The 24,007-nt window shown below is 50.9% G+C and overlaps 12 protein-coding genes across 12 annotated transcripts; 6 read left to right on the forward strand and 6 right to left on the reverse strand.

Moving 5' to 3' along the window:
* Nucleotides 1-19: 19 nt before the first annotated feature.
* M436DRAFT_75820 (tartrate dehydrogenase) lies at nucleotides 20-1,155 on the reverse strand (the record flags this gene model as incomplete). Its single annotated transcript, XM_013568516.1, has 2 exons — nucleotides 20-855; nucleotides 912-1,155. The coding sequence occupies 2 exons, from the start codon at nucleotides 1,153-1,155 to the stop codon at nucleotides 20-22; spliced, it is 1,080 nt and encodes a 359-aa protein (XP_013423970.1).
* A 1,875-nt stretch (nucleotides 1,156-3,030) lies between these two features.
* Nucleotides 3,031-3,403, forward strand: M436DRAFT_55443 (uncharacterized protein; the record flags this gene model as incomplete). Its single annotated transcript, XM_013568445.1, has 3 exons — nucleotides 3,031-3,055; nucleotides 3,115-3,282; nucleotides 3,339-3,403. 3 exons carry the CDS (start codon nucleotides 3,031-3,033, stop codon nucleotides 3,401-3,403), a joined length of 258 nt encoding a protein of 85 aa, XP_013423899.1.
* Nucleotides 3,404-3,654: 251 nt separating this feature from the next.
* M436DRAFT_55451 (PAF acetylhydrolase family protein) lies at nucleotides 3,655-4,803 on the reverse strand (the record flags this gene model as incomplete). Its single annotated transcript, XM_013568447.1, has 1 exon — nucleotides 3,655-4,803. The coding sequence occupies one exon, from the start codon at nucleotides 4,801-4,803 to the stop codon at nucleotides 3,655-3,657; it is 1,149 nt and encodes a 382-aa protein (XP_013423901.1).
* A 629-nt stretch (nucleotides 4,804-5,432) lies between these two features.
* Nucleotides 5,433-6,899, forward strand: M436DRAFT_75823 (uncharacterized protein; the record flags this gene model as incomplete). Its single annotated transcript, XM_013568517.1, has 3 exons — nucleotides 5,433-5,504; nucleotides 5,563-6,036; nucleotides 6,087-6,899. The coding sequence occupies 3 exons, from the start codon at nucleotides 5,433-5,435 to the stop codon at nucleotides 6,897-6,899; spliced, it is 1,359 nt and encodes a 452-aa protein (XP_013423971.1).
* A 15-nt stretch (nucleotides 6,900-6,914) lies between these two features.
* M436DRAFT_55213 (monooxygenase/oxidase) lies at nucleotides 6,915-7,682 on the reverse strand (the record flags this gene model as incomplete). The annotated part of the gene is made up of 1 exon (XM_013568393.1): nucleotides 6,915-7,682. One exon carries the CDS (start codon nucleotides 7,680-7,682, stop codon nucleotides 6,915-6,917), a length of 768 nt encoding a protein of 255 aa, XP_013423847.1.
* A 1,250-nt stretch (nucleotides 7,683-8,932) lies between these two features.
* On the forward strand, nucleotides 8,933-9,972 carry M436DRAFT_55183 (aldehyde reductase-like protein; the record flags this gene model as incomplete). The annotated part of the gene is made up of 2 exons (XM_013568385.1): nucleotides 8,933-8,979; nucleotides 9,039-9,972. 2 exons carry the CDS (start codon nucleotides 8,933-8,935, stop codon nucleotides 9,970-9,972), a joined length of 981 nt encoding a protein of 326 aa, XP_013423839.1.
* A 556-nt stretch (nucleotides 9,973-10,528) lies between these two features.
* M436DRAFT_85144 (uncharacterized protein) lies at nucleotides 10,529-12,661 on the forward strand (the record flags this gene model as incomplete). The annotated part of the gene is made up of 5 exons (XM_013568518.1): nucleotides 10,529-10,562; nucleotides 10,619-10,981; nucleotides 11,031-11,658; nucleotides 11,712-12,260; nucleotides 12,331-12,661. 5 exons carry the CDS (start codon nucleotides 10,529-10,531, stop codon nucleotides 12,659-12,661), a joined length of 1,905 nt encoding a protein of 634 aa, XP_013423972.1.
* A 71-nt stretch (nucleotides 12,662-12,732) lies between these two features.
* M436DRAFT_75826 (MFS general substrate transporter) lies at nucleotides 12,733-14,620 on the reverse strand (the record flags this gene model as incomplete). Its single annotated transcript, XM_013568519.1, has 9 exons — nucleotides 12,733-12,841; nucleotides 12,928-13,048; nucleotides 13,115-13,273; nucleotides 13,321-13,513; nucleotides 13,565-13,651; nucleotides 13,724-13,882; nucleotides 13,936-13,998; nucleotides 14,051-14,341; nucleotides 14,462-14,620. The coding sequence occupies 9 exons, from the start codon at nucleotides 14,618-14,620 to the stop codon at nucleotides 12,733-12,735; spliced, it is 1,341 nt and encodes a 446-aa protein (XP_013423973.1).
* Nucleotides 14,621-15,057: 437 nt separating this feature from the next.
* On the forward strand, nucleotides 15,058-16,138 carry M436DRAFT_55169 (D-aminoacid aminotransferase-like PLP-dependent enzyme; the record flags this gene model as incomplete). The annotated part of the gene is made up of 3 exons (XM_013568382.1): nucleotides 15,058-15,123; nucleotides 15,176-15,280; nucleotides 15,332-16,138. 3 exons carry the CDS (start codon nucleotides 15,058-15,060, stop codon nucleotides 16,136-16,138), a joined length of 978 nt encoding a protein of 325 aa, XP_013423836.1.
* A 362-nt stretch (nucleotides 16,139-16,500) lies between these two features.
* M436DRAFT_55258 (uncharacterized protein) lies at nucleotides 16,501-17,223 on the reverse strand (the record flags this gene model as incomplete). Its single annotated transcript, XM_013568403.1, has 1 exon — nucleotides 16,501-17,223. A coding segment is annotated over one exon (723 nt), but the record flags the coding sequence as incomplete, so codon positions are not given.
* Nucleotides 17,224-18,105: 882 nt separating this feature from the next.
* On the reverse strand, nucleotides 18,106-21,369 carry M436DRAFT_55056 (DNA replication factor C, large subunit; the record flags this gene model as incomplete). Its single annotated transcript, XM_013568363.1, has 3 exons — nucleotides 18,106-18,457; nucleotides 18,513-21,145; nucleotides 21,232-21,369. The coding sequence occupies 3 exons, from the start codon at nucleotides 21,367-21,369 to the stop codon at nucleotides 18,106-18,108; spliced, it is 3,123 nt and encodes a 1,040-aa protein (XP_013423817.1).
* Nucleotides 21,370-21,613: 244 nt separating this feature from the next.
* M436DRAFT_55181 (mitochondrial ribosomal protein L16) lies at nucleotides 21,614-22,386 on the forward strand (the record flags this gene model as incomplete). The annotated part of the gene is made up of 2 exons (XM_013568384.1): nucleotides 21,614-21,686; nucleotides 21,743-22,386. 2 exons carry the CDS (start codon nucleotides 21,614-21,616, stop codon nucleotides 22,384-22,386), a joined length of 717 nt encoding a protein of 238 aa, XP_013423838.1.
* Between the last annotated feature and the right edge of the window lie 1,621 nt (nucleotides 22,387-24,007).

The raw sequence follows: 24,007 nt of genomic DNA on the forward strand, positions 1-24,007 counted from the left end.
CAATCAGGCAGCAACCACTCTACGCGTAGATCTTCTTGATCTCCTCGCATACTGCATCTGTCACTTCTTTGGTGTTCGCGCTGCCACCTAGATCACGCGTCGAAACACCATTTCCACTGACGATCTCCACAGCCTCAAGCAGTTTGTCTGCAGCGGTCTCTTCACCCAACCAACGCAGCATTTCTGCTGCAGTCCAGAATGTTCCCACAGGATTGGCAATACCTTTTCCTGTAATATCGAAAGCAGATCCGTGGATTGGCTCAAACATGCTGGGATTTTGACGTGTCGGGTCGAGATTGGAGGTTGGTGCGATACCGATGCTGCCTGCTAAAGCTGCAGCTAGGTCCGACAGGATATCTGCGTGAAGATTCGTGGCGACAATAGTGTCCAGCGATCCTGGTTGCAATACCATGCGACATGTCATGGCATCCACAAGCATCTTCTCAACCTTGACATCAGGGAAGTCCTTTGCGACTTCCGAAGCAATCTCGTCCCACATGACCATGCCATTTCTTTGTGCGTTGCTTTTTGTCACAACAGTAATGTGTTTCTTGTCTCTTTTCTGCGCGACCTCAAAGGCGAATTTGATGAGTCTGGTCACGGCATGGCGAGTGAAGATGCTGACTTCGGTCGCAATCTCCCACGGCTGGCCTTTGTGACTGCGACCTCCTTGGCCTGCGTACTCGCCCTCACTGTTTTCGCGGATGATGACCCAGTCGAGATCACCGGTCGATGCTTTGCGGAGAGGCGACTCTATACCACGGAGGATCTTTGTCGGACGGACGTTTGCGTATTGCTGAAATCCCTGGCAGATAGCCAGACGAAGACTCCATAGCGAGACGTGATCGGGCACATCTGTTTCTCTGTATCAGTCTTGGTCTGTTCCCAACCCTCAAATGCACAGAACTTACCCGGTGCTCCGACGGCCCCAAAGAAGATTGCGTCGTGCTTTTTCAATTCTTCGAGGCCATTGCCAGGAATGTATTTGCCAGTCTTCTTGTATGTTTCAGAACTCCAATCGTAGTGTTCGAAATCCAGAGTGAACGATTTGCTGGCTGAGCTGAGCGCTCCGAGCACTTTCACTCCTGCGTCGATAACCTCCGGACCGATGCCATCTGCGGGAATGCAGGCGATTTTGTAATTTTTGCTGGACATGTTTCTGTAAGTCTAAGAGTAGTGGAAATGGCCAAAACACCAGCGGAAGTGTTTGCATTTATCTTCGATCATTTTGGAGGGGTTCAGCGGACTTGTCTTGTTCCGACGGACTTGCCTTTCTCCCAATGAGGGGTAAATTCTCTCCAAGCTATTCTATTCTTCGTCAATCGGCAAGAAGTCCGCTCGGGATACGACTTTGTTTGGAGCATGCAATTTTTGACAAGCATTGCGTTAAGATTTGGTATAGCCTTCCAATGGACCTACTGTGATCGTGTCAGGTCTGCGTGAGCGTCTTTGGCATATTTTCGGTGGCGCCCTGCTCGCTGCTCCGCGAACGACGCTTTTGAAGAATTGCCGAGTAGATGAAAAGCTCAAAGCTCAACCAGATCTTTGAAGGCGTACGCTGTCGCCGCAAAGACAGTCTCACTGATGGCGAGAGAGGGGCTGTTGGTCCACATGAGCCTTGTGAGCGTCGAGGAAAGTGCTCAGCAAGTCTGTTCGCTACTCCAGCGCTTCATTGCAGCAACGTATGATGCAGAGCGTCAGGAGTAACGGTCAACATACTCGGTGTACAGAAGGCGTTCAACGCAAAGACCTTGATGCAATGCGAGTACTCAGCACAAGCAGCAATGCAACTTTGTCGTATCCAGGCAGACGCTTGATCACACCATCTCTCTGCCGCCAAACGTCACGTCGCTTCCTTTCACCTCAATGGTCTCGAGATGACAGCTACATCTGTTGATGTGTTCATCTTACAAAGACAATTGCATCTTCCATCGCCAATGTGTCTCTCCACTGCGCCTATCCTGTCGATAGTCAACAGATCGACCCGAGTGCATGATGTCAAACCCATAATACCGCTTCGCGTTCACAGCCCCTGCAGGAAGCATTTACCACGCAATCTACATCACGAGTGTGGTTCTTCTCCTCGATCAAGGGACACTAGACCGCAAACTGCATGTTCATCGTAACCATGCGGCTGAAGGAAGCGATTGAGTTCGAACGGTTCAATGAGCTCTCTCCACAACTCGCAAGCGATCCAGAAAACGATGGAAACATGTGAGGCTCGTGCCATGTTGACATCTTTTCAGATCGCGAGAAGCGCGTCATCATATCGCGTCGAGCCGTGTCTCGAAGACCACTTTACGCTCGATTCGGATAGAGGATGTCGTCGTTCGCCACGACGCTACAAATAAACCCCATGGCGACATTGCGATCGTTGCCGATGAGATTTTCACTGATCATCAATATACGACTCTCCATACCTCCCAAGAGACACTGACAGTATGCATTGGCGCCACTGAGAGTGATTCTTCCATTCCCTGCGTTCAAAATGAGCCGCAGCTTGCTACAGAAGATCAATTTCAGGCTGTCAACAAAGGAGCCCGCTCCATGCGTTGAACGCGGAGCGCTTCACGTTGATGACGCGCTTTAGGGGATCAATCAAAGCCGCATTCGGAACAAGATCTGCTGTATAAGCGTCATCTTGCACCACCAGATCTCGATTCCACTCAGGTACGAGCTAGAGAAGCACGATCTGTGGGGAAAGCTATCCCGTTGCACCTGCATGTTCCACCGGCTCACGGGGCCTGCAATCTACTCCACTTTTACACTTTTTGCATCATCGTCAGCTCATCTTACTGAATTCCCAAGTCAGCCAGACACTTGTTTGTGCATGGCTGAGACGACCCAGCTAACCGACCGCTTGACGAAACGATGGGAGAAAGACGTATAAGTACCTCGTCCTCTGCTGCTTCTACCTCTCCTTCTTCATCCAACAAATCCAAAGCATCAAGATCCTACAGCTTCTCTCACAACCTCACCACACACCGCACCACTTCAGAACAAAGTCTTTACTTTATCCAATCCATCAACATGTCTGGAACCTACAAGCCCACTGGTATGCATATTCTCCCGGCTTTCTTCGGCAAGAGGAGCACTTTGCTGATATGATTGCAGAGCACGGCGGTCTCAAGGAGGACGGTACCCCCGACAAGCGTGTCGGTACCGGTCAGTTCGCTCAGGGTCAGGTTGACCCCCATGAGGCTGGCAAGCAGGGCGGTCAGTCCTCTGGTGGCAGCACCGAGTCTACCGGCTCTTCCGGTGGTTCTTCCGGCGGCAACGGTCGTGAGTTTTCCTCATCTTTTTCACACACACACAACAGTGACTGACGAGGATCACAGAGTTCGCTGGCGGCAAGGTTGACCCCGTCGAGGCCGGCCGCAAGGGCGGTCAGTCCTCCAACTAAGCGCGCTCCTCACTCAGAGTCGCTTTATGAACGATATCATGCCACAATGTATCAACACCATATCATGACATAATTATACCACAATCTATATCAGATTTATAAACTTTCTATACCGCTCCTCTTGATATGAAATTTCCTTGCTGTCTTCCATACGCCTTTCTACAATTTTGCTCATGTCCTTCAGCTGCTTCAATCTTCCCGCAATCCGCAATACAATGCCAGCCTGCACAAGCTCGAATCTGCGCGTGCCTTCAGCACTGGCGCTTGTGGACCTGTTCGTCCAGCACTCTCGCTTCGGGAAACTTACCGGCCATGCCCGCGGGCAACAAAGCCTTACTCGCTCCTCTAGCAAAGTTGGAGAACTGCAGCACAAAAGTGTCGACGAGCTCAACAGCCCTCGCTCCCTCCATCGTACCCAAAAGCTCGCCAATCTCGGCGCTCACATTACCTGTAAGCCCCAGAGTATTCGCCAACAGAGGCAAGTCGGTGTAAGATCCATGTTGGGTGCCATTTAGCGTGACAGCAAGCTTTGTGCCCATTGCATTGCTCCAAGCTTGGATCCACGAAACATCAGTGCTGAGATTCTTGCCTTGGTGGCTCACGATCATGAAAGGCGATGTGAAGTTCTTGTGCAGAATATCGCCGAAGAGAGTGCCATCGAGGTTTACGGCTGCAGCAACGCGGGTATCTGCGAGCATTGCAGCTGCAGCGGTTGCACCGCCTAGAGAGTGGCCAGCCATGAGAATTTTGTCGAGAGATCTGGTGTCTGCGATATTGTGAAAGAGCTGTTGTCTGATGGAGCAATCGTGCAGTTGATCAATCAGGAATGAAACATCGTGTTGGCGAACCATCACGTCTGCTTCAATCTGCTCATTAGATTCGATATTCACAGCAATTGCGACGGTCTTGTCAGGATACTCGACGATAGCGGCATCGTAGGCATGGTCCAGAGTGATGACCACAAAGCCATGGCTAGCCAGTGATTGAGCCATCGCACCGTACATCAAGCGGGAATTACCCAAGCCGGGCGAGAACAGAGCAACTGGAAAGCCGTTGGACTTTCTGCTGCGATCCTTGCGAGGGAAAGCACAAGTAGACAATTCAAAGGATGCAAAAGTGCCATTGGGGATACCGAGGGGTGCGTACATCTGATCGTAGACGGCTGCGGTTGCGGGGGTCATGTATGGGACAATGACGGGTTGACATTTCTTGAGGGAAGTTGCTGGGTAGTAGGTGGAGACCATGATACGGCGATGTTCTGATAAAGGTGCGTAGGTGTCGTTCCTCGAGGTGTCGACGAGCTCCATGGTAGAGGATGCGACACCGTAGTCTCCAGGTGGGGGCTGGATGATTGTGGCAGTTGTCAGAGCTGCATAGGTCAAGAAGAGAGAGGTCTTCATGCTGAAGTAGGAGATGACAATTGGTGATGCGAATGCAAGATGAGTGAAGGTTGGATGATGATTGTTGCAATGTCGCGTCGCAAGTGATACCTTTATACTTGGATTGAACATTCAGTGGAGCCTACCTGGGCCGGCGCAGAGTTCTGTCGCTCGAAGACTTCCCGTTTTGGACTGGTTTGAGCGAACACCTTGGCAGAACGCTATTGCTCTTGCACTCCCTAAAGGTTCATTCACGGAGTCTCAAACCGACGTGATCGCATAGAAAGGCATAAGAGTATCCGGATCGTAAGTGTGTCCACGGAGAGTCGGATCTCCATCAGTTATCGCTGTATATTATCTGGCCCCTCGGACGTACTGTGCATCGCTATAGCTACGCGCGATACAGTTTGTATACGAAGTTGGGTGATGAAAAAGACCGGAAGAAGTTAACGACAAGGAAGAAGGAAGCTCCTCCGCAGTCCGTGCGCCTCATTCCGCGCGAACACTTCTCGATCAGGTATAGTCAGCTTGGCCGTGCTCATCTGTCGGCGGCGACCTCGCCCAACTGTTCTTCACGCAACTCACATATAACTTCGCGCCGACTAGCTTCGCTCAATCATGTCTCTTTTTGGATATTTTCGTGCGACAGGATGCGTCTTGGACCCTTAGACCGTCGACTTGAGCGTTCAAGATGTCTGAGATGTGCGAAAAGCCATTTGAAGGTGAGTTTGCCATATGTGTTGGCCGGTCATCATTTGCTGAGCATTTGTACCATTGTAGTGTTCTGGTGGCACACCATGCACTGGTTGTTCCAAGCGGAATCAGAAATGCGTATATCCTGCAAAGACGACGACAATTGCAAAATTCCAACTCGTCAATCGACATACTATCCAGAATAGTGCCTTGGCTCGCTCGAAGATACCACAAAAGCCGAGCCTGGAGCATAGTAACAACGTCTTGAACATCTTTTTGACCAGGTTTGTGGGCGAAAACAGTTTTACTGGTTGCTCCTCGACATGGTTTGCAGATATCCAGACATACTTCGCTTCGGACAAAGCTGTGCATCATGCACTGAAGGCATTGAGCCAGTTGTATGCTTATCGTGAGAGCAATTCAGATCAGACACGGAACAAGAGACTGGCCTTGGAATCTTACCAGACTGCGGTACTCTCGGTGAGGCAAGTCGTCGATGCAGAGCATGCAAAGATTCCACAATCACTGGTGTCGAGTACATTCCTGCTCGGATTGTTTGAGGTACTTTTTCTCACCATGTCTTCCTGATCCCTGTCACTGATAATCGACAGCTAATGTATGATCCTACTGGAGAAGGCTGGATCAAGCATACGATGTTTGGAACCTCTAGGATACTCCAGCATCTGGGACCAGAAGCATTCCGCTCAGGTCTGGGGCTAAGCTTCTTCAATCAGATGAGAATGTTCGAAGTTTCACGCTCTCTGCTCTTTTCGGAATCATCCTTTCTCGTTCAAAGTCCTTGGATGAACCTGATGGATACCGATATTAATACGGTAAATGATGTTCATCCTATGAACGATCTGCTCAACCTGATGATCAAATGCTCAGATCATTGTGCGAGAGCGTTGTCATATCTGGAAGGCGTAGACAAGAGCAGCTTATCACTTCATGAAGTACAGCATCTACGAGGTTTGGCCGTGGAGGGATTCGATCTGAGGCTTTCTCTGTGTGAGATGGACACTCGCCTCTCGACACTGAACAAGCAAGTCGCCAAAGACAACCGTACCACCATTGCGAAGATATACCTGGCGGCGACCTCAATCTTCTTATCTGGGGTCTACGACTACAGGTCTATCTGGTTGGAAACCATCGAAGCCACACCAGCACTCTCACATGTCTTCGTTGAACAACACGTAAACACGATGCTCGACTTGACAGAATATGCCATGCAGGAAACAAATCTGTCCAAACTCTTGTTTCTCTATCCACTCAGAGTCGCTTGCTCAAGAGTATGGACGTGTGAGCCAAAAGATCGTCTCAGAAGTCTGTTTGGCACGATCCGAAAATCATTCGCTGTTGCGCATGTATTTGTGGCTGAAATTGAGGAGCTTTGGGAAACACCAATGTCTGATCGTTCTGATTGAATGTCTGCGCTTTCTTCAACCCAGCCAAGCATAAGCCCAAGGAAAGAAATGATACAGCAATCCCTTCACCAGCGACGGCACATTCTGCCACGGAAATGCCACATCGCTCGCAACCGGATTCACAGAAACCGCCTTCCACTCATACTCATCCCCAGCATCAGCCACTTCCACCATTGCAGCCGCTAGATCCATAAACGACACCACGCCTCTCGGGGCTTGCATTGTAAGCTTGTGTCCTTTCTGCACATCGATGGTCAAGGCACCGGGCTTGACGAAAGTCACTGAGAGCCATGATTGTTCGTTGCGGAGGAGGCGTTCAGCGGCAATGAGATCGTTGTAGATGTTCGACTCTGCGCATAAGAGGAGGTTGAGAGCTAGTCTGGGTATGTCTTTGCTGAAGACTGAGTCAATCGCCGCCGACGACAAAACAATCAGCTTGGGTAGTTTGATAGTCGTATCTGTATCTCGAAGCTCTCTCATAGCGGCAATAACTACGCGTGCGGTATCCTGCGCGATAGTGTTGCCGGGTACATTTCCGCTGACCGCCACAGCGAGAAATACGGCATGAGTGTCTTTGATGCAGTCGCGGATGACTTTTGTGTCGTTAAGGCCGCCTTCGAAGACCTTCACGTTCGGATTTGCGATGGCATCGGGTTGTAGCCTCCCGAGTTTTGCTGCAGAGCGGCAGTAGGCGTGGATTTTGTTGGCGGGTGTCTGGGTTAGGACTTTGAGAAGGGATTGACCTGTGTTGCCTGTTGCTCCGAGTACTGCGTAGGTTGGCATGATTGAAGATGAGATTGGAGTTAACTTGACAGGTATCGATTACGCGATAAACCCAATGATTGAAGATGTTTGTATGGTGGACTCGCGTGAGTCTTTGACAATGGCAGCTCCTGTTATACCTTGTGAATACGGTGCGGAAGTGTTGTTTTCAGAATCCGAGCATGGCTCGGCGAACCTACTGATATGACGTGCGGTGGCAAGGCAATTTACGCTACAGATCAATCTTACTGTGATCTTTGACCTAGTGTTAGAGCTCGGATGAGCTACTTTTGACGTGCTTGAGCGATGAATGATATGAGCAAGTGAAGTCGTGGATGTGGAAGAATCGAAGCGCCAGGCCAAAATGTGCTTCGTCCAGGGCCATAAGTCTTGGTAGATCTTGTCGTGGGGACCACCCTGTTCAGTCAACGCAGTCGTTTTCCAACCCTTCCCATAGCTCCCAGCCATGTCTCCGTGATTCATGCAAGAAACTCGGCAGTTAGTGTACACAGCAAAATGTTGATCCAGGGACATACAGCGAAACTGGATCACTGGTGATCAGAATCGCCCATCATTCGTGCAACTGGAGGACATCTAGGAAATCTGGGGTATGAGCACGCGAAGAAACAGAGCACTGCTCGATGGAAAGCAAACAAATGACTAAGGAGATATGCTATCATTACGGACACTTGTGCACGATGCTGATAGACAGCATGAAAGCAAGAGTGGCCTCGCCAATTGAGCATGTCTCACGTTCGCAGCCACCGAGGAGGTCTACATGGAGAAAGCTCCTACCTTGATGGCAACAGGCCAACATTGCCGCTCAGTAAAGCTTTGGTACTAGGGCACTGCCCTTTACAGGCTGATTCAGAGATGAATGGAAGGTCAGAGAGCTTCAGATGGCACCCGCGTTGCTTTCTTCCACTTCTGTTTCAAAGCGCTGCAAGGTTAATCATCAGCCGGCAGGCGACGGTGAGAAGGACGGGACTGTGGCAACCACCGCAACGAAGAAGATCTCGGGGAAAGGCAAGACCGGCAGATTGCAGTGCAAGAACAGAGAGGTGGACGGAGATACATATGTGGCATCCGGCACGGGCAGGAGTGCATGACGTTTTGTCGGGTAAAATGGCGTGTCGCAGTCGGTTGAACCCCATATTACCCCACCGGGCCAAATATATGAAAGCCCCTCCGAACCCCTCGTCCTCGACATTTCTTGTCTACACAATCTCCCTTTCTCTCTACAACTCCAATCCATCCTCATATCACACATCATGTCTCTCGGACGCACTGTCAAGCTCAACACCGGCGCCTCTATCCCGTAAGTCTCCCTCCAATAGCAGCTGACACGTTCGCGTCGAAACTAACAGTGCATCGCAGTCAATTGGGATTCGGCACATGGCAGGCTGAGCCCGGCCAAGTCGAGGCCGCCGTCTACGAGGCCCTCAAGGCCGGCTACAAGCACATCGATCTGGCCAAGGTCTACGGCAACCAGAAGGAGATTGCCAACGCCTTCAAGAGAGCTTTCAGCGAGGGCATCAAGCGTGAGGACATCTTCATCACCTCCAAGCTCTGGAACTCGCAGCACAGACCCAACGACGTCGCCCCCGCCCTTGACGACTGCCTTGCTGAGCTCGGCCTCGACTACCTCGACCTGTACCTCGTCCACTTCCCCGTCGCTTTCGACGAGTCGGGCGATGTCCACCAGAACCTGTTCCCTCTCAGCGACAACGGCGACGTCAAGATGCTCGACAGCGTCTCAATCGTTGACACCTGGACTGCCATGACCAAGCTCGACAAGAAGAAGGCCCGCGCCGTCGGTGTCTCCAACCACACCCAGGAGCACCTTCAGGCCCTGATTGACGCCACCGGTGTCACCCCCGCCGCCAACCAGATCGAGCGCCACCCCCGCCTCCTCCAGACCGACTTCATCAAGTGGTGCGGCGAGAAGGGCATCCACATCACCGAGTACTCGACCTTCGGCAACAACATGGTCGGCGAGCCCCTCCTCATCCAGCACAAGACCGTCAAGGAGATTGCCGACCGTCTCAACGCCTCCCCCGCACAAGTCATCCTCGCCTGGGCACAGGTCGGCGGCCACTCGGTCATCCCCAAGTCCGTCACTGCTTCGCGCATCCGTGACAACTTCAAGGAGATTGAGCTGCCCAAGGAGGACTTTGAGAAGATTGAAAAGATTGGTGCCGAGGAGCGTCGTCGTTACAACATCCCCTACACTGCCAACAAGCCCCGCTGGCCCGTCAACATCTTCGGCGAGCCCGAGGAGAAGGATGCTCCCCACAAGGTCGTCGTTTGAGACGTTTGTCTTGTGACCAAAAACAAAATAACGTAGATACCCTTCACGAAATTAGCAATAATCAAAAGTCATTGAACATAATTTCACTCTCTTGTATTGTGCTTGGGACGTGTAGCATTGGATTCAAGTCACAGATGAAGCTCCAACATTACCCTCCCCATGTGCTAGAATTTGTGACTCCCACTCCGTCGTTGTCTTGTCGTCTCTCTGTGGACTTGACTGATCTATCAACACAAACTATGCATGTCGATAGTACAAATCATGGTATAAGTAGGATGAAACAAACTTCTCCTACGAAGGTCTGGAGCATGAACAGTACTATAGAAATGCACAATGATCTCTAACAGATGGAAAGTCCCACAGAGAGCCATAGTTTTCACAAATCTCAGTGGATCCTTTTGGAATCTCGAAGCTACTGTGCATCACTACAACTGTAGGCGTTACAGATTTAAGCGCATGGGGATGAGGCAGCATCGGGTGGTCATAAGTCTTGTACGTAAGCGACTATCTCGGACGTGTCCGGGGCTTGCTCAAGCCTACGTGACTACTCAATGTGATGGACAACATCGTACCTGCCTCGTACAAGGCCTGTAGTCATTGCTACAGCCGCAAAGTCAAGGTGATACCATCACTTGACCTCGACCAGACGTCGAAAACTCGCTCATCAAGTACCAGTGCGACGGCGTACTACCTCGATGTGGAAAATGCAATGACGCTCAACATGATTGCGACATTACAAGTCGCGTCTTCTATTCCTACGAAGTGGTCAAAGACCTCATTGATAGAGTCCAAGACCTGGAAGCACGACTTGAAGCCTCGCAATCGCGCTCTACTGGACCTACTCGTGTCGAGTTTGATGACGCACACAGATTTGATGTCAACGTTCAACTGCAGCAGTCAGGTCTTGCTTGGGAGAACGACCAACGAAATGCGCGTCCGATAGATCAGATATCTCAGGAGCTGGGTGCGTTGAGTCTCGGTCATGCCGATGTGATGGCACAATACTACGGTGAGCGGCCAACTATTCGACTTCTACCCTGAGGCTGACGGAATATCAGTGGGCAATGCTGCAGGTGCAAGATTCGCAAAGATCTTTTTCAGCAGCTTGAATTTGAATCTCGCTCTTGCTATCCCCACCTCTCAGGCATCGCCTCAACATCATCTGCTCGAGCTCGGCCAGTCTTGTGCTTCGCTGCCACCCAAGCATGTGGCGGACTTTGCCATATCCGTGTACATGAAGCGAGTGCATATCTGGTGGCCAGTCGCGACATACCCAGCACTGCGCTCGATTTACAGTAGCGTTTATGAGCATGGAAGTACTTGCAGCCAATTCCAGCGCTTTGTGGTATTCATCACTCTTGCAACTGGCACGAAAGAGGCTCAGAATACTGGCTGTGGAGCAGAGCTGAAGTCAATGTTTGCTCCTGAGGAGTACTACAGGACTGCGCTGCAATTTTTTGATTCTTTCTCTGGACTGGACAGAATCACTGCATTGATACTGTTGATTGTCTGGTCTATGCGCAGTCCGCTTGCTTCCGATCATCTCAATCTTTGGCAGCTGGTGCGCCAAGCGATGAGTCTTGCAACAGAGATGGGCCTTCATCGCAATGGACTGGCGTGGAAGTATGCACCGTCTGAACTCGAAGCGAGAAATCGTTGCTGGTGGTGCATCTACGGTCTGGAAAGGTAATCAAGGCCCAACGATACTGGTTGGACACGAATGCTGACCTCCTAACTAGAAAGATAGCCGTTGGCCTAGGAAGAACGCTGTCGATTCGCAATCAAGCCATAGACGCCATGTTTCCCAAACACACTGAAGAAGACGATAGTTTACCGACATCAGCTGTTTCAGACGCGCCCCTCATGACCTTTGGTGTCGGTCCAGCCGTACATCTCATCAAGCTTTGGGCTATATCTGGAGACATTCTCGAGTCTGTTTACATTGCTCGACCAGCAACATCGCTCAGCCCGGCGATTCTACAGCGCCTTGTCAACAGTCTCCGACAGAGGTTGAGCCAATGGAGAGGGTCACTTGAGGAATATCCTACGTCACAAAACTCCGTCTATCTGCAGATGAAGGTTCAATACGCCATTGTGGTCATGATGCTCAACCGGCCTTCACCAAGTTTCCCTGTTCCAGACCAAGAGATGACGAGATCTTGTCATGAGGCCGCCAAATCTGCGATAGAAACTTGGAACCTGCTACGAGAGCGTAACGAGATATTGCTTGACTGGAAGACTTTGCACGATGTTCTCATGGCCGGACTTGCTTGGCTGTATACATGTTGGTAAGTCAAAGTCTGACAGCCTCTGTGACCCGACCGTTGGCATCAGATCGACTGACAAGATAATGAGCAGGAGTCTACCAAGCATTGACTTGCCCACTGTCTCCGCCATATCATCCACCTACAGCTCTGTCCTGCATTATCTCGAGATGGTCGATCCGAAGAGGACTGCTTACTCGGAGTTCTTCGAGAGTCTTCTGGAGCAGGTTCTCGCAAGGAGAAACCAGGACAGGGCCCAAGAGACGACATCACCAAACAATCATGACATATCGACGGACTGGATGGAGGCCAACTTTGAGCAGGCAGTTCTTGACGCAAGTTGCTCTTTTGATCTGGCAGATCTTGACAATTTCATGCTTGACTACCCCTACCTGATTGATCATGATCAGAATGTCGGGTGGTGAGCGCCGAATGCTCAAGAATATTGACTCAATGTGAACTGCAACAACGATTGATCACAGGCTTGCGGATCTCATCAGTATACATATCGGAAGGACTTCTCCACCTCAAAGTCTGTCAAGTCTTCAACCTGTAAGGATTCGTCAAGCTCAATTTGAGAGTCCGACTGGCCGTATCTCTGGTCTCTTTTTTTTGTTCTCCATTACACACAGAAGTCTTGAGAAGTTGTTAGTCTCACGACAGAGTCAGGAGGCATCTCTGTCAAACTCACCCATACACGACACCGGTCGCAGCCATTATGGCAAAGCAGCAAAGCATTGCACCTATGCCCAAGCCATACTTAGGAGCTTGTGATGATCTGAAGAATTGCGGCCCAATGATGTTGCCCACAGCTAGTACGCACGAACGAGTCAGTGTTCTGCCTACGTACATAAAGTCGAGTGCTTTGAGACACATACCATAGAAGATGGCAACCGAGACCGAGACGAAGCTCTTTCTGGTCGCGCTTGCTGTGTTGGAAGACTGGAGACTGAGCATGAGAACCCACGGGACGTTGTAAAAGCCCATGAGATATACGCCCGCAAGGGAAGCATCTCTCTCCGATGCGGCGTTGAGCACTGAAAAAAGTCAGCTCTGGGTCGTCTGTTGTCGAACATCAGCTTACTATGGATCATGATGGCACCCGCCAGTGCTGGCGGGGAAGACAGCGTCCACAGAACACAGCGAATGTTTGGTACGAAGTAAGCAAGGGCCGTACAGACGACTTGAGCTACGAAAGCAACGCCAGCTTGTGGTGTCGCCATCAGAGTGGTTTTGCTTTTCGAAAAGCCGTAATCAGCGATGATCAGTGGATTGAACTGCGGAGTCAGCATCGACTTCCAACGAGCAGAACTTCATTGGATCCTCACATCTGTTATTCCTGCATTGGTGATGGACTGCGCAATGACGAACACTGCCACACACCAGTACTTTGGGTCGGCGATAGCTTCCCGGTTCTGGTAAAATTTCCACTTCTACGATGGACAGTTAGCATATATTTGACTCGTGGCTCATCACTTACAACAAACCTTATCACGAGTCGCTGCTCGAGTTTTGGACACTCTGATCCGAGCGAGATCTTTCTCATCTTTGGTAGAGAACCATGCATGTCCCGGATCATCCGGCAAAGCAAAGAAAACCAAAATACCAGCAGCCATCGTCACCGAGCCATAGATCAGGAAGATATACTGCCTCCGGGTCAGTCCTCTTACCTATCAGCACAGCACAGCGATCTTCATACCTTCCAAGTGGACAGTGGACCATCGATCTTGCCGACTGCAAAATTGAGGATGCCGCCAAAGATCTTCCATAATGTCAGCACGTCATTCTTACACGAGCAAATCAACCAAACTTACTCCTGCAAAAGTGTTGTACCACAACGCCGTCCTCAACAGTTGCTCCCTCTTGGTGTACCACAGCGAATTGACAAGCAACAATGCTGGAAGTATGCCTGCCTCGAAGACTCCGAGGAGGAAGCGTACCGTGGCGAGACCTGCAAAGTTGCTGCACGCAGCCATACAACAGACAACCCCTCCCCATGTAAACAAAGTCCCGCTAATATAGCTACCCAGTGGCACTTTTGTCAGCAGCCATACAGTGGGCATCTCCATCACTAAGTAGCCCAGGTAAAAGATGGCCCGAGCCAGCTGTACTGTTGAACATGGAGGTCTGTTTCTTTCCTCATCTCATAGACAGCCGCGTAAGCCATGCCGTTCTGGTAACTATTAGCTGGGCTCTGGTCATATTCTGGGACTGCCACCACTTGCCTTGTCGAGAAATGCCAAAGTTGAGGTCAATACGATCAGCGGCAGAACGACAGCGTCGGTCTTCATCAGCAATCTCCGTTCAATGCTCTTCTGGTCCACGACATCTCCAATGCGTTGTTCATGAACGTTAGTTGACGACTGAACTATCTTCATGTCCATGGTAGTTGTCAATAATAACTACGAGTTTCTGGCGGACGGAGCATTGCACTTGATAGCTATAATATAGCTTTAGTACCTGGCAACCTGCAATCACGACATCTACAAACTCACGGACAAGTCCGAAAGTCAATGTATATTTTACCTCGGACCGGTCCGGCCAAGCGATATTGCGTGCTCGAATTTCTCCAGCTCCAACCCCACGATGTTGAGCGATAAGACGATTGAAGATAAGCACGGGTTGGTCCGAAATGTTCGACGACTCACTTCACGGACGTGTCCGAGGTACACTGCAAACCTCAACACAAAGTCATGGCATTGAAGTAATCGATATTCCCAGCTTCTAGCACATCTTCCAGCATTGGTCTTGCGTGATTTTCGATTTAGGGGACTTCTACAAAGAAATATTTACATCTGTCACAAGTCGACTGCATCACAAGATGACACCCGTCGGATCAGGGGCTACTCATGCAGTAGTACCAAACAACAAGAATGACTCTATACTGGTGGGTACTGCTTTGTCTTCGTGTCGATCATCGACTGACGACTGTTCCCTAGATTGGAATGAGAGATGGCGTTACGGGGGACTTCAGTCTGCGCTCACGAAAGGAGGCAACAGTCTCTGTATTCGACTCGAACTTCCTCGTTGGTGATGGTATCTGGGTGAGTCAATGTCCATCAACACATTCTCGGCTGGATGTTGACAAGGACTAGGAGGGCATGCGAGTTGTCCAGGGCCGTGTTCAGTTTGCAAAGGAACACATCGACCGCCTGTTCCAGTCGGCAAAGGCAATGTACATGGACTTGGGACTCACCAAACAAGAATTACTGGGTCTGATACACCAAACGATTGACAAGAATAACATGCAACAAGCAAAAGACATCCACATCCGTCTTGTCATAAGCCGAGGACTGAAATCAACACCCTACCAAAACCCAAGCGTCAACATCGGATTACCTCTCATCGTCATCATCCCAGAATACAAATCTGCGGACCCCAGCGTCAAGTCCAAAGGCCTTAAACTCATCACCTCACACATCCGCCGCGGCCAACCAGACGTCAAAGATGAGATGTGGAACCATATCTCTAAAGCTACTGACATCCAAGCCTGCATTGGAGCCAATGTGGTCGGCGCAGACGAAGCACTCATGCTTGACCCTCACGGCTTCGTCAAGACCTGCAACTCGACAAATTTCTTCATTGTCCGTGGAGGCGAGGTCTGGGTGCCAACACGCGCATACCAGATGCAAGGTATCACCCGCGCCAAAACCATTGAAATCTGCCAAGCGAATGGTATTCCGGTGGTCGAGCAAGACTTTACGTTGACAGAAACGTATGGTGCCGATGAGGCTTTTTGCACTGGCACGTTTCCTTCGCATATCCCTGTGAGGGAGATTGATGGGAGAGTCATTGGTTATGGGACTATGGGACTAGTCACTAAGCGATTGAATGAACTGTATAAGAAGGCCGTTGAGGAAGATGTGAGGAGGCAGAGGTCGGAGATCCTTGCTAAGCTTTAAGTAAAGGTTCAGGAGATATACGGTAGAGCTGGGTCTTACTTGGGCTGCTTGTCTACGACCGTCAGATGGGCCGCGGTATGGAGAATATTCGACTATGACAAGCACGAAAAAGCTCCACAGGTCAGAACATCAACGATTCTACACTGTACAAGCGACCGGGGAAGAAAGTAGAGTGGCAGTGCGAGCGCACAGCCATATCAAAGAACACAAAGCTCATTATCGAACTCGAACTTCAACGTCAAAACCATGCCAGACAAGAAGAAGGATGTCATACGGTTCTCGACCCTGTAATCCTACAGTCTTGTCAACCGTCATATTCGAACAGGAACGCCATATGGACATACCTAGAGCCTCTCTCTCCCTCACAGACCTCCAAAGCCAAACACCGCAATCCCCAAAGCACACACAAGCAACACCACCGAAGCACCCCCCAAACCAGCCGCATCCCCCGTCTCCCCAGCATCGCAACTACCAGTATAATTCCCACTCTTCGCTTGCGTACTATTGGCAGGATTACAGCTCACAGCCACCGCAGCCTGCCTATCCGTCCCTATCTCAGCGATCGTGCCAGATAGTTCTCCAGCTTGAGGGTACGGCGTACACGCCTCCACAAACGCGCCCTCGACCGCAGCATCATCGCAGCCCGACAACTGACCAGCAGTGCAGCGGTGATTGGCGGTCCAACCTACATACCCCGCTGTCCCATTGGGAATGGGCCAGGTCAGTGGATGCGCGATATCAGGGTTTCCGGCGACAAAGTCCGTTACGGTGGTGTTGAAGGTAAAGTCTACTTGGTTGCCGATGGTCTTGTACAGGTCTTCTGGGTCAGAGACACTGAGGTTGAGGGATCGTCCATCTGAGACGTAGCCACCGACGTCTACGCGGCAGGGTGTGGTGGTGGAGTCGCAGACGACGCCTTTGCTGATGATGAAGGTGCGGAGGGCTGGTTGAGAGTAGGGGTCTTTTGAGGGCGTGTAGGATGAACAGGAAGTTGCTGAAACTAACTTGCTGAGGGAAGCAATTGCGATGAAGGTGGAAGTGGAAAAGTGCATGGTTGGTGTTTCCTTGATGATTGTTACAGAAGACTGCTTGCTCGAGCTGGGCTCACGGCTTGGGTTTTGTAGGAAACTGAGTATATGACGTGGGTATCGTTGTTCAGTGATGTTGCATGCGATCGTTACTTGCGTGGGACTGCTTTACTGCTGCTCTCGTCGATCCTACTCGATAAATCTGCCTATTGCATTAATCCTTCCTCCTTGGCAGTAGCTTTGGAATCAACCTAAGTGGAGTCGTTCTTGGGTACGGCTGTGCATCTGTGCGATTTGGTCCCGGATATGCGGTACTGGCGTGCAGTTGTTGCCGTTCTAGTTGATCAGTGAATCCTTCGTCCTTGGCAAGTGGATATGCATCAACACTCCCAGCGTTGTACGGCCGTAGCATTGCATGACTCGGTCCATTTTGTTAGAGCAATAGAGTAAGAGGCATAAGAGGGTGACTGAGTACTAAGCAAGATCATACAGCTTTGATGCAGAGCCGCAAGCGCGGCAATCCATATAAGCTTCAACAGTGTTGGTCGCAGACAAAAGCTCATAGACCAGATATCTTACAGCTCCTATACCACAATCTCCAAAACTTAGCAAGAATCTCCGATTTCTGTTTCCTTACATCTTTTTCACTGAAGATCCAGTCAGATATCCATGGACTGATCAGACATACAGGGCTATGCCGCGGAGGTGAGGAAGCGGAAAAGGAGTACGCTTGTCTTGTCTTGATTCATGCCACGAGCTATTGTGATGCTAAGCAAGTCCCCCTGCGCTCCCCGTATGATATACACAGCTAAAATGGAAACAGCAATCTCGTGCAGAAACAGCTGGCCGTAGGAAAAGTCCTCACTCAACGCCCTCGTAACTCCGATGCAGAACACTCATCCATCATCTCCGACACTCGCCATTAGAATAAACACTCACTCACTTTTTAGCCCTGGGCTTGGCTGGCGCCTTCTTTCTAGCAGCAGGCTTTGGTTTCTCCTCTTCCTCGTCATCTTCATCTCCACTGTCTGCCTTCTTCTTGCCCTTGCCCTTTGCAGCTGCCTTGGCGGGTGCCTTCTTCTTCTTGGGCTTTGCGACGTACTTGTCCTTTGAGATGTCCATGTCTTCTTCTTCCTCAGCATCGTCTTCAGCTGCGTCTTTGAGAAGTGCTTCGTCTTCAGAGTCGTCCATGGCTTCTTCGAGATCGGGCTTTTCTTTTGCGATCTTCTTGGAAGGGTTGACGACGCTGGAGGCTTTCATGAATGGCAGAGGGTGAGATTGTGCATTGTACCTGAAGGGAAATCGAGTCAGTATGTGTCTGGTAGCAACAAAAAGGGATGACTTACATCCTCGTGAAGGTGGCCTTGGTCTGTGACTCCAACTTGACATCCTCTTGCTTCATGGGTCCTACGCCGAGCTCCAAGATGGCATCGAAATCATCCTTGGTGAGGAAGTACTGATCCATAAGCTCAATAACTTCAGGCACTGCTTCTTTGCCTTCAGACTCCAGCTTCTTGACAAGATTCTGCCAAAGAGTAGGCATGTACTGCTGTCTGATTTCGTGTCTGTCGCCGGATGTACGCAAGCGCATGTGACCTTGAATCTCCTTGACTTGACGGCTGAGCTTGCCGTAAGAGCTGTTCTTGCCCAACCATGTGGTGAAGCGGGTCTGAGAACCAGCCTGAGAGCCTGCAACAAAGGAAGCTGGACGAACAAAACTCATGATGGCGTGTGTAGGCATCAAGCTCCACTGCTGCTGAGAGCCGTGAACCATTCTGTCGACGAGATCACCGTCTGAGATACTGTCCGCCGCTTGACTGGATAGCTTGAGTGTCTCGAGGTTGGCCATCTTTGCGTTGGGAGCATCTGCAGCCAGAATTGGCTTCGTGCCGAGATAATTCTCTTGCAACATGAGAGGACTGAATTCGTGGTCGTTGAAGTAAAGCTCAATCTTGTCGTTGAGCGTAGATTTGCTGGCTGCTTGGAACATGCCTCCACCAAGGATTTTGCTGGTGATGTCCCATGGCTTCAAGACAACATGCTTCTCCCAAGCCTTTGACATCTCCTTGCCCTTGTTAAAGTCCATGGCAGATTGGTCAAGCTTTGCAGTAGAGATCATGTTGACTACCTGGCGAATATCTGCTCCTGTACCTTCAATCAAAGCGTTCATAACGTTTGGAGGCATCTTGAGACCTTCGCGGTGGGCAATAGTTGCGATACGAGCACGAATCATGTCGTTTGTTGGGCGGCGGAAAGGCAGATCGAATGTGACAAAGTCGAAAGGCTTCATCTTGGGCAGCTTGCGGTCGTTGCAGATGAGGATCATGGGAACTTGAGTCTTCTTGCAGACAGCAGCGAGAGCACCGACACCACCACGATCACCAGCGGACATACCATCCACCTCATCCATGATCAAGCACATCTTCTTCTTGTTTGTGTCGACCTCTCCAGAGGCGAAGTAGCCATTGAGGGAAGTGGTACTCAAAACTCCCTTAAGGCCGTTCTCGACCAACTTCTTGCTGCGAGTGTCACTGGCATTGCTTTCGACGATATCGAAACCTTCGAGTTTTGCGACGAGATGTGCTGCAGTAGTCTTGCCAATACCAGGAGGACCGTGGATCATGACAGCTCTGTAGGTACCACTGCCATCTTTGCCAGCCAGTTTGAAGTCTTTGCGAGCGTTCTTGTGAAAGTTGCGCAACCAGGTGCCGAGTTTCTCCACCTGGCCTTTGTTGCCACAAATCTGACCAAGTTGGGTGGGGGCATACTTGACGGTCCACAGTCTGTTGTCAGTACCATCGGCAGCGATGCCCTTAGGTTGGGCCACAGGGCCAGCAGCAGCCTTTTCACGTTCGACTCTCTCGAGTTCCTCGGCCTCTTTCCTGATCTTCCCAGCTTCCTTCTTCTGTTGCTCTGCAAACTTTGCGCCGGCTACACTATTGCCGCCGTTGGCTGGGAGCTTTGCGATGAGAGCGCAGAGGCCCTCTTCGTTGATGGTCTTGATGCCGAACTGTTTGATGGTTGCGAGCTTTTTGGGACCAGCTTCGGCGCCAAGGACAACGTAATCAGTCTTCTTGCTTGGGGCAGTTGTGCACTTGCCACCGTAACGCTTGACCAGATTCTGGCCGTCTTCTCTGGACAGGTAGGTGAGCTGACCAGTAAAGACAAAAGTCAGACCAGCAAGGCAGTTGTCAGCGCCGTCAGGAATATCGAGACTACCGGCTCCAGGGGCGGGATTACTGTCCTTGGGTCTGTTATACCACTTGGGCTTGTCCGCTCCTTCGTTGTCACTGGGAGGGTCAGGAGCCTGGATCAAGGGAATGTCATCGAGAATGGCTTTGAGTTCTGCAGGGTCTTCAACAGGAGGGTCCTTCTCCTTCTTCTTGGGCGCAGCACGAGGTTTCTTCGGCTTGGGCTTCTCTTCCTCGTCGGTGTCTAGATCCTTGGACTTTCTCTTTGTGCTGGCCTTGGGCTTTGGTTTTGCTTTGGTAGGTTTCTCAATCTCCATGTCGTCATGCTCGTCTGGAATGACAAAGTCATCATCGGCGTTGGTGTCTTCCATTTCAACGTCGTAGTCTTCGTCTTTGACTTTCTTGGCCTTGGTGGCGGCAGCACGCTTCTTGGGAGGCATGTCGGTGGGCTGCTCTGCGGGGGGATTTTCTCTCTTGTACTCGGTCGTGAAAGCGTCGTCAAAGTCGTCGTCAGGGAAGTCTTCGGGATTCAAGTCATCTGTAGAAGGCGGAGGGGAGTTTTCTGACTTGACAGGCTTGGCTGGTGATTTTGTGGAAGGGGCAGGTTTGGCGGGCGACTTTGTGGTAGCGGTAGATTTGGTTGTGGCAGCTGCTGGCTTGGGTTTGTTCTTTGTGGCGAAGTAGGCGGCAGTTGTGGTTTCTTCGCCTTGTGGTGACGGCTCGCGTTTTCTGAGAAGCATGTCAATTGGGGAAGGAACAGGCAGCGAAATCAGGCAGACACGCTTACACTGCCGCTGTCCTCGTCGTCGTCTTCTTTGGGGCAATTCTATCGAGCTATCAGCATGTGATTGACACAAAGCGATTGTCATGTCACGAACTCTGGCTCGTCGTCGCTGTCGTCAACAACCTTTCTAGCTCTTCCCTTTTTGGCAGGAGCCTTCTTCTCTTCCTTTGCCGGAGGAGTCGCAGAAGACGGCTTTCCACCGAAAAAGCTACGGATATCTGCAGGCATGGTCTATCTCTGTGTTCAAGCTAGATAGATAGATGCTCGCAAATACGAAACGATTATTCGATGCAGTCAATTGCAGCTCTCACACAAGACGCGCTGGATTGTCGCGATGGCCTCGAAAGCGCGTCATCAATCTATCCCGATCAGGCTGCACTCCCGCGGCAAACGCCGTGTTGGACTTGGAGAAAGTCCAAGGGTCAGATGAACGAGAGCAGCAATTGAAGATAGACACTCAATCACATCAACCATGTCAGCACTACGGATCCGCGCAAGCCTTGCTTCGCATCGCAACACCCTCTTCTCCTTTGCGCAATCTTGCAGTACGCCATCCTACCAGATCTTCCACTCGCGCATCCAAGACTAAACCCAGCTCCAGCACGGCCACAACTCCTCCCGAACCAAACATCGCCAATCCTCTCCTCCCTCTCGCGCGCATTCTCTTCCACACCCTCAACCCAATCTTGGCTTCTTCCTAAGAAAGGTGCCAACAAGAAGGACCGCAAAGGACGACCTCGCGTCCCCACTGGTGGCAGTACTCGCGGCACAACCGTCGTTTGGGGCGACTATGGACTCCGTCTGCTCGATCACGACCGTCGCATCAGTGCTGCACAACTCAAGATTGGCGAGGATGTCATCCGTAAGCGCCTGCGTGGAATGAAGTACCGCCTCTACACACGCATCTCGGCCAACATCGGTGTCTACACTTCCGGAAACGAATCGCGTATGGGGAAGGGAAAGGGTAGTTTCGATTACTGGGCTTCGCGTGTTGCCGTCAGCAAGATCATTTTCGAACTCAAGGGAGAGTTGCACGAGCAGGTTGTCAAGGATGCTTTCAGATTGGCAGGCGCCAAGTTGCCTGGACTTTATGAGTTCGTGCGTGCTGGAGACCCGCCAGTCATGGGCATCACCAAGCTTGGAGACGGTGTCACCGAGGAGTCGCTGAGGAGGCCAAGACGTGAGCTGCCCCCTGCCAGTCTTGATCAGTCTGCCAATCGCATGCCCGAATCGCCTTCGCCGTAAGAGCTGAAGAGATAATCACTTGCTTTGCTTTTCGCTGCTTGTATATGATATTGGGGACTCATACAGTCCAGCCATCTTCCATCGGCGTTTCTCATCGGTTTGTACGATACTCAAAAGATCACTTTTACGAATTACCTTTGGTCCACACTTGCCATACTCAAGCCACCCGTTCTATTCGATATGAGCCGTGGGCTTCTGCAAGTGCGCGACTTCAAGTCTGAGAACTTTGCGACATGTCGTCGACAGAACATGCAGGTACGGCACAGGCGCATTTCTGCCGGCCGGAGTCCACACAGTCCGAAAGTAACAAGGATGACAGAGAAGATGTGCCGTCGCCAAATCTCCATCTCCAACCTATCATACCTCGCTATCAAGAACATGGCTGAGAAGGTACCTGACTTGACGTGCAGTAGTTCTCTCATCCCAGTCGTGCCCCATCTGCACACATCTTGCGTGGTATGCGTGAAGCCGTGAAAGAGGCTGGGAAGGTTCTCCGGCGCATTGCTTTTGACCACTTCTGCAATAGATTGTCTGCTTCGATCACCGCGAGCTCGGTGGAGCAACCATGTAGTGTTGATGTTGTGAATCTAGCAAGGCACTGTCGTCGGCATCGCATTCATGTTCGATGTCCAGACTTTTACAGTTTGCATCTCTTCGGTTGTTCAAGCCCAATTGCAGCGGCTGCAAAACGGCGGTCACCACGGCTATCGATGAACGTATCTCCTACATATCAGACTAGTCACATACTTGTATGCGAGTACCCGAAGACTAGTATTGCGGCATCGCAGTGCATATGGCAGTCGTTGGCTGTCAAGAAGAGATGGCAGAGAGCCGCAATTTTGCTTGCCGGAGATCCCCGCTTGTTTCTGTCCAACCACGTCTCGATTTCAAACCTCTGCCCTTGTTCGACGAAACTTGCATGACACTTGACCATCACGAAAGAGGCGCACGTCACCGGTCTGTATGTGCCTCTGAGGCTTGTTCTAACGGATGGTTGTATCCGTAGGGCTCTACAAGTCTGTTCAGTCCGTTTGAGAGTCGCGTCGACGGAACAACAAGACCGTTGGCCAGAAATCAACCGTTGGACACAAGCCGAACCCAGCCCCTCCACCACAAGCAAGGGATATCCTGGAAATCGAACCGCTCCCATCGTCTTTGATGCCAATAACTGCCGTTGTAGCTCAGGGCAACATTTTGAAAAATCATCCAGCACCTTTATCGTATTTGTTCCATACCGATGGTTCTATCAAAGCCCATCCAGGTTGAGACGGTCATGATCTGGACTGGCTTTCCCCCTTCTGCGAAGCACCCCCTTTTACGCGTTCTACAACGCGCCTGCATGGACAATTCTTCACGAGCACCTGTCAGTCGCGACCGCGAACAAAGACATACCGATCGTGACTTGGATACCTGTCATCGCAGGGTCGTCCGTGCACTTCTCCCGGGTTACACTATCTTCCTATCGTAGAACGTTGACCTCTATCACGCCCTCCTACGCAACCACATGTCGGTTTCTTGACGTCTAGGGAATCCGAGTAGCTGTCCGTGAATGGTATAAGATGATGTATGCCTCCTTGCTTTCATTGTTCTCTCACGCGCACCAATTAATCATTCGTGACAC

This window comes from Aureobasidium namibiae (genome assembly GCF_000721765.1).
Source record: "Aureobasidium namibiae CBS 147.97 unplaced genomic scaffold scaffold_19, whole genome shotgun sequence".
NCBI classification, from domain to species: domain Eukaryota; kingdom Fungi; phylum Ascomycota; class Dothideomycetes; order Dothideales; family Saccotheciaceae; genus Aureobasidium; species Aureobasidium namibiae.